Source organism: Mitosporidium daphniae, assembly GCF_000760515.2.
Source record: "Mitosporidium daphniae strain UGP3 chromosome Unknown contig-59, whole genome shotgun sequence".
Lineage (NCBI taxonomy): Eukaryota > Fungi > Microsporidia > Mitosporidium > Mitosporidium daphniae.
In genome coordinates this window covers 21,002-28,393 of record NW_013546179.1, presented here as the reverse complement: position 1 = coordinate 28,393, position 7,392 = coordinate 21,002, and the positions used below count along the sequence as shown (strand labels likewise).

The window sequence follows — 7,392 nt, the reverse complement described above, 5'->3', positions numbered from 1 at the left end:
ATAAAGCTACCCGCCACCTATTCCTCCAAACACAGCAAAACATTGGAGCGCAAGAGCTCCCTAAAAATGGGCCCGCTCCATTGCTTTGCAAAGGTACCATACAGCTCGATTCTAATAGGGCAGACGAAGATATGGTCGAGTTTATTGAAAATGTAATAAAGTTTAAAAGGGGCTAATTTTAATATTTGACCAACAAATGGCACCCTCCTCTTCTGAAATGAAAAGGCAACGGCGCAAGAATCCTCGGTCTGTGCAGAAAGACAATAAGAACGCGGTGGATATAAGTAGCATTGATGCGGATTTTCATTTTCTCAATTCCTTTGCATACAGCAGCAATAGCGACAATGAAGCGGACCATCCGTTTTTTGACAAGGAGGCCATCAAAGATTACATATCCAACGTATACGGTATCGATGTTGATTCACAACCGAATTGTGATGATTCGACATCTGCAGATGACTTTCTGGCCAGTTGCGTGGAGCATATGTCGCTACAACAGATATTTGCTTCTGGGCCTATTTTTGGCCAAGATTCTGAGGAACATGATCCCGGGGGTTTTCCCATCGAGTACGAGTCCCCTTACTCTAGTGATGAGTCTGATGAGATAGACCGGTTTCTCCAGTATGATATGCCGGGGTTTGAAAAGTCGGGGACCATTTTTGATCCCTCTGCCCTTTCTCAGTTAAGGCCGAGAAAATCGGGAAATTCAAAATCAGCCAATTGCAATCGCTCGATCGGCCTAAAGATTAGCCAAATCAACAAAATCAAAGATGACATTTTGTGTTCGTGGCTTGCAAGAAATTCGCGTGAATTTGAATTTCCCTCGTCTTTTGATAATGCTGCCAGGGAAAAACTTCACAAGATCGCTCACCATTTGCAATGCAAATCCAAAAGCCACGGACCAAAGTCTGCTAGGACATTGGTGTTTATGAAAACCGAGAAAACACCGCTGAATTACGCCTCAATTCCGAAACGCACAGCATTGGCCATTTCGTCGCTATTTTCGGATATTATTCAACTTCAAAGAGACAGCTTATTTGGTGGAGCTGTCGATTTTGACAAGAAAAAAAGAGGAGCAAAAAAAACGCCCGGGCCTTTTGAAACCCAAGCCTCAAAAGCCAGGCTGCGCCCAGGCCAAATTGTGGGCGAGTCTGCACCTCCCATTTCCGAGTCTAACGTTGGAAACGTCCTGCTGAGGAAGCTGGGCTGGTCTCCTGGATCCTCTATTGGGAAAAACACCTCGAATTTGAGCTCCTCTAAAGTGGAAGATATATACGACCAGGCGATAAAGGTCACCTTTAGAAAGAAAAATTCCGGGCTGGGTAGCTGAACTCAAACTTGTCACTATCGATCCGGATGTGAATATTTTGAAACTCACGCGTTTCCTTCGTTTTGTATCCGGTTGATCCTGCAAGCACCGAGTGGATTTCGACCTTTTCCGGCAATTTATTATAAAACTAAGGTATTGTTTCCGTTGTACCGCCCTGACACATGAGCAGCATTGATGTCGCCAAAATTGCAAGTAAAATTTTACGGATTGGGAGTTTATTTTAAAAATGGACTGGGATTCTCCTTGGCGCCACATTGAGATGGGCGAATGCGATCCCATCTTGGAGCTCAATGAAGCATACAAACGGGACACGGATCCAAAAAAAATAAACCTCAGCATCGGCGCCTATAGAAATGATGAATCATCGCCTGTTGTTTTGGACTGTGTCAAAAAGGCCGAAAAGGAGCTTCTCCCCAAAAAATATCCCTTCAAGGAATATGCACCGATGGGTGGGGTGGACGAGTTTTGCGAGCTCTCAAAAAAGCTGATTTATGGAGAAAATGTCTGCACGCAAAATGTATGCAAATGACTTATCATTTTAGGTCGCAATCGTCCAGTCAATCTCTGGCACGGGTGCATTGAATTTGGGAGCCTCGTTTCTTTCCAAATTTTTGCCCGGAGAAACACGAAAAGTTCTGATCTCCGATCCGTCTTGGAGCAACCACAAAAGCATCTTTACTAATTTCGAGTTCCAAACTGAACAGTATCCCTATTACGACAGGCGCACTCACACGCTAGACGAGCAGGGCATGCTCAAGGCTCTTCAGGACGCCCCTTCTGGCAGCATCGTTGTGCTGCATGCCTGTGGACATAACCCAACGGGACTGGACCCATCCCCACTGCAGTGGAGGCTAATTCATGAGGTTATCAAACAAAAGGCCCATATCTCGTTTTTTGATTTGGCTTATCAAGGATTTGCAACAGGCGACTTGGAAAAGGATATCTTTGCAATTCGCCATTTCATCACGGATCCCCCCGGTCCGATTCTTGTTGCCCAAAGCTATGCCAAGAACATGGGCATGTATGGCGAAAGAGTTGGCACTCTATCTGTGTGGTGTTCAGGAAAACCCCAAAAGGAAGCTGTTGTCTCGCAGCTAAAGCTAATAATAAGAAAAATCTATTCCTCTCCGCCAATCCATGGCGCTCGACTGGTGTCGCTGGTGCTTGGAAATGAGGAATTGAAAAGATCGTGGCAGGCCGAATTGAAAGAAATGACCGCCAGGATCATCGCTATGCGCACATCCCTTCGTGAAGAGCTTGAAAAACTGGCCCCCAGCAGAACCTGGAAGCACATTACTGACCAAATCGGAATGTTCTGCTATACCGGCCTCACGCCAGAGCAGTGTCATCGCCTTTTGACCGAATTCCATATCTACATGACGTCGGATGGAAGAATGAGCATGGCCGGTGTCACCACCTCCAATGTGAAGACCATTGCCGCTGTATTCTCAAAAGTTTTGCAGTAAATTGGATTGGATTGGATTGAATTGAATTGAATTTACAAACATTTTAAATAAAATCTGCCAGCCAGCGCACCGCCCATGAATCCAGGTCAAAACTCCAAGTTTGAGCGTTTGAAGATCAACAGGGAAACGGTACGATCACGATCCCCTTTTCATCTCTAGGCCTGTCCAATGCTTGTCCACATGTATTGCAGAGAAGGCGGATTTCATTCTGTCTCTGCTTTCCTGTCTCAAGAAACATTGCCTGTTGGCGATGAAGTCGTCATTTATGCATGGTATGCTATCCTTTACACAATGCTAGGAAAGACACCACCCTCAAGGAGCTTTCCAACATGATCAAGGAAATCCACTTGGACTCCAGGAAACTTGATGCAAAATTTATATTTCGCATCATAAACATCGACTCCAGAGGTTGCAGGGTTCGCGAATTGGGCACCGTGTTCAACGCACCTGGGAAAAAATCATACACTCGCCAGGACCCACCTCGGCTGGATCTGGAATCAGTTCCAGACGACAATCGCACTTTGGATGATGGCCGCTTCATTCAAGGAGATTATATTGACGTTGCCATATTTCTGCCACTCAAGTGATTGCCTTTTGTATAAATTAATTTTATTTCCAAGCACGCTGTTGTGGCGCCCCGCCATCCATTCAAAAAGCCTTTCTTGAGTACATCGGGCCCACCCATAAATTACTATTTACAACAAGAAGACACTGAGGAGGGAGACGAAGGAGGAGGAGGAGAAGGATAAATGCATTGTTTAACGATGCGGAATAAATGGCTGTTTTCCAAGGCAGCGGCAACCCTCTCCTTGTCATTTAGCTGTTTATTGATTGCCTCGTCAGATTGATGCGTACCCTTTTTGATTTCCACAGAAATCTTGTAATACGGCGATAGGGAGAACTGCAATTTAACAATAACGCAAAGTCCAATTAAAGTGGCCATACTGCAATGAGGTATTGTGGGTGTAACCAGCACCTTCACCATACGATAGCTGTCTTCGTTTAGGATCAAAATATCGGACATGGAAACCACATTAAGCTGCTCCAAGGAAAGGGGATGCTCTGGATCCCGGATATTTCGAATGAAATCTAGAATAAGCAGCCATTTATGCATTACCAAACACTTCGAACACGAGAAATTCATCTTGGACATCGTCATTGTATGCGTCTGGGATAAGGGAATAGTCCAGCTCCGGAATAAGGGACTCTTTGATTTGAGGGCTTTCGTTTTCAAGAAACATAAAGTTAAAAAAAACAGGTCCCAGCGAGGATTGAACTCACGACCTACTCCTTACTAGGGAGTCGCAACTACCGCTGTGCTATGGGACCGACGAAGGGATCAGATTAATTTTATATATGATAGTTTTATAACTTGAACCATCTCAAGTTGCTATGAAGTTTCGGATGGATAACTTTCTATGGGTGTTCCATTAAACCTATTTACAAATACATCTCCTCCCCATCAATTAGATGCACTTAAAAGCGACCCGAAGGTTTATTTTTTGGACAATCTCTCTGGAAAGATAACGCCGATCGACCTTGAGATAAAATCAGCTTTAGAAATATATCTCAATCAATGTGAGGGCCACGATGCTATTGGCTCTAGCTATGCAATGCAACCCCCAATCAATGCGCCACAAAGTAGAAATGAATTGAGGCTAAGGTATCCTGTTTCAAGATCGCGAAATGAAGAGCCCATCACAGTATCGGCCAGGAATCGCATTTCAACCTTGAGGAATCTAGAAAGATGGACCATCAATCTATCGCAAAATCAGTAAATGGGGCTCTTCATTTAAATGTAATTTTCAATTAGTTGGATTTTTTAATTATAAATTCGTGATGATTAGTAAAAGGTTCGAGTTCACTCGGGATTCTAGGGACTTTTGTAATTTGCATCAAATTACTTGACCGTTCCATTTGTTCTCAACAGATATAATGGATAGAAGTTGCATTATAGTTGTGGTGCAAGTCAAAGGCAGGTCAGATATTTTTGATTGATCTTGAACCATTGCTTTAAAGGCTCAAATCATTGGCGGATGTCAATCGTACATTTTCCTTATTGAGGGTGTCCCTGGATTCTCGAGTTGCACAAATGAAATTACTTAAATCTGATGATTGGCTTTTCAGTGGGACATTCAAAAAGCATAAAATTTTAATAAAATATTCAAGGATACACACATCCCAATTGGCATCGCCATCTCTAGGCAGTCCTGATGATACCGGCAGCCATGAGTTTGCGAATCTTGTTCGCAATCAGAGGATTCTTCATATGATCGTGGATCGCGCGAGGATCGCTTTGCATTTGTTGAAGGATGGATTGCATCACGGGATCGGTCATCAGGCTTCTTATTTCGGGGTCCGCCATTGCCCTTTGAAGGGTCTCCTCGGAAGATTCATTCATAGAGGCCTTCTGGCTTTCCAAGTAACATTTTGCGAGATGCTGCTCAATCTCGGCTGAATGGCGATTTTCAGTATCTTTCGACTTGGCCTCAAAACAGGTGTCCAGGCATTTTTGGTATTCCTTAAGCCCATATAAAATGGACGCCTTTCGCAGATAGGCCTTGATAAAGCTTGGGTCAAGCTCAATGCAGCGGTCGCAATCTCTGATTGCCTCATGAAAGGCCGCTAGTTTAGTATAGCATGCTGCTCGATTTGAATAGCCTCTGGGATCCTTATCATTTCTAGCGATGGCCTCGGTATACCGATTGAGAGCCTCCACGAACTCCCCTTTTTTGAAGAGCTCATTTCCCTTTTCTCTCTCCGAGTCCGAAAGTTCGGGTGAAAAATAGGCCGCCTTCTTTGCTGCTAAAATGTTTTTTTCTGTCTCTTTGAGCTTTTCTAGAATTTCGGGTGAACGATGCTCAGCCAAGCTCTTGTTAAAATACTCAACGGCCTTGTTGGGCATTTCCATCTTCAAATATGCCGACCCGATGCGCCCAAAGGCCTTGGCAATCAGTTTGAAGTCCATTCTAAGGGAGCGTCCCCTCTCTATGCATTCCAAGCACACTTTGATGCACTCATCCCAGTTTTGCTGTTCAAAGTAGACGGCCGATTTGTTCAGAAGAATGGGAATAGCATCCGGTTCCAAGGAGAGGGCTTCATCGTAATAGGAAAGGGCAGCCTCAAAATTTTTCTTTTTGAACTCCGCATTTCCCTTGTTCTTGATTTCCTCAACCGGATTGGCTAACGTCGATGGTTTCTTAATGGAGTCGTTCTTTGGCGCAGATACGCTTTCCTTGCACGCTGCTTCTTTGCAGCTTTTAAGGTTTTCCTCTTTCAACCCAGAATTTTCCTTTGCGCAGCAGGAGGCTTTGGAACACTCACTGGAGGCCGCTGAGTCCGCTTGGCATTGAGACTCCGAAGACGATGCACTGGCCGGAGATGTCTTTGGAAAAGGCGGAGCGCCAAATGAAGCATTAAGTCCCATCGCCACAAACATCGCCTGCATGATACGCTGATCCTGCATATGCTTCGAGAGGGCAGATGGATTTTGGCGAATTTCATTGATTTTCTGAATAAAATCTGGCTGTGCTATGAATTGTCTGGTACCTGGATCTGTGAATAGACGACCCATGGCCTCTTCAGATGCAAAAGGATTAAGTAGGTTGCTTTCCAGCGATGGGGGTGATGCGGCAACGCGTACATCTTCCAGTCCTTTTTGGAGAGCAGTGGAGCTGGGCTCCAACTCCAGGCCCTTATTGTAGGCCTCTTCGGCTTCCGTAAACCTATTGAGCCCATGCAATGCTGCACCCTTCCGCCCATATCCCTTAGACCATGTGGGCTGCAGCTTTATAGTCTCTTCTGCATCCTCGAGCGCCAGATCAAATTTCTTCAAAGCAGCATTGGCTGCCGAGCGGTTAGAATACAGAACATGATTGGAGGAGTCTAATTTTATGGCCTCTGAAAACGAGGCAATTGCTTGCTCATATTGTCCTTGGGCAAACGCCGTATTTCCTTGTTGCTTAAATGCATCAGCCATTTGAAGGTTTAAAATTGACAAGTGAAAACCAGACGGCTTTATATAGGGTTAGCATGTTCCAGAAATTTCTGTAAATTTATTTTTTAAAGCCATTTTAATTATCTCTTTGTCCTGATAGGGTTTCGTTTCATTTTATCGTCTCCACCACGAGACGTCAAAATTGAGCGGAAGAATATGGGGACACAGAAATGGCTTTTCTTTTGTTTTTGCAATGATGCAACTTTCTTCCAAGACATCAACCCTACAGCACCAAGGTGCTAGTTTCGATCGCATCTTGCTATATATGCGATTGTCACAACCGGGTTTCATGGTTACTAGTTTTCAAGCTGAACTCTTTATTTGTTACTCTACTCTTTATTTGTTGGTCTTTATCCTTTGTTTTGTCCTTTTGCTTATTGTTTGTTTATGCTATTTTTCATAATTCTATTATTTTGGCGATGATGGTTAAAGGCGAATAAGAGGGCGAATGGTTTAATTATCGGTTTGCTTCCGTGCTTAGATATATATCTGAGCCATTGTTACCAATAAACATTTCTGCAAACTGAATTGTCGCATAGATCATCTCACTGCGGATTTGTATGTTATGGGCCCAAATATGAGGCCCATTATGGCTCTGA

The 7,392-nt window shown here is 44.1% G+C and overlaps 5 protein-coding genes across 5 annotated transcripts; 3 read left to right on the top strand and 2 right to left on the bottom strand.

Annotated features, from left to right (window-relative positions):
- Positions 1-131: 131 nt before the first annotated feature.
- Positions 132-1,330, top strand: DI09_59p160 (uncharacterized protein; the record flags this gene model as incomplete). Its single annotated transcript, XM_013381699.1, is given in 2 exon segments — positions 132-152; positions 170-1,330. 2 exon segments carry the CDS (start codon positions 132-134, stop codon positions 1,328-1,330), a joined length of 1,182 nt encoding a protein of 393 aa, XP_013237153.1.
- A 226-nt stretch (positions 1,331-1,556) lies between these two features.
- DI09_59p150 (aspartate aminotransferase) lies at positions 1,557-2,796 on the top strand (the record flags this gene model as incomplete). Its single annotated transcript, XM_013381698.1, has 2 exons — positions 1,557-1,847; positions 1,873-2,796. The coding sequence occupies 2 exons, from the start codon at positions 1,557-1,559 to the stop codon at positions 2,794-2,796; spliced, it is 1,215 nt and encodes a 404-aa protein (XP_013237152.1).
- A 550-nt stretch (positions 2,797-3,346) lies between these two features.
- Positions 3,347-4,037, bottom strand: DI09_59p140 (uncharacterized protein; the record flags this gene model as incomplete). Its single annotated transcript, XM_013381697.1, has 3 exons — positions 3,347-3,387; positions 3,496-3,885; positions 3,914-4,037. 3 exons carry the CDS (start codon positions 4,035-4,037, stop codon positions 3,347-3,349), a joined length of 555 nt encoding a protein of 184 aa, XP_013237151.1.
- A 177-nt stretch (positions 4,038-4,214) lies between these two features.
- On the top strand, positions 4,215-4,574 carry DI09_59p130 (uncharacterized protein; the record flags this gene model as incomplete). The annotated part of the gene is made up of 1 exon (XM_013381696.1): positions 4,215-4,574. One exon carries the CDS (start codon positions 4,215-4,217, stop codon positions 4,572-4,574), a length of 360 nt encoding a protein of 119 aa, XP_013237150.1.
- Positions 4,575-4,996: 422 nt separating this feature from the next.
- Positions 4,997-6,775, bottom strand: DI09_59p120 (uncharacterized protein; the record flags this gene model as incomplete). The annotated part of the gene is made up of 1 exon (XM_013381695.1): positions 4,997-6,775. One exon carries the CDS (start codon positions 6,773-6,775, stop codon positions 4,997-4,999), a length of 1,779 nt encoding a protein of 592 aa, XP_013237149.1.
- Positions 6,776-7,392: the final 617 nt, after the last annotated feature.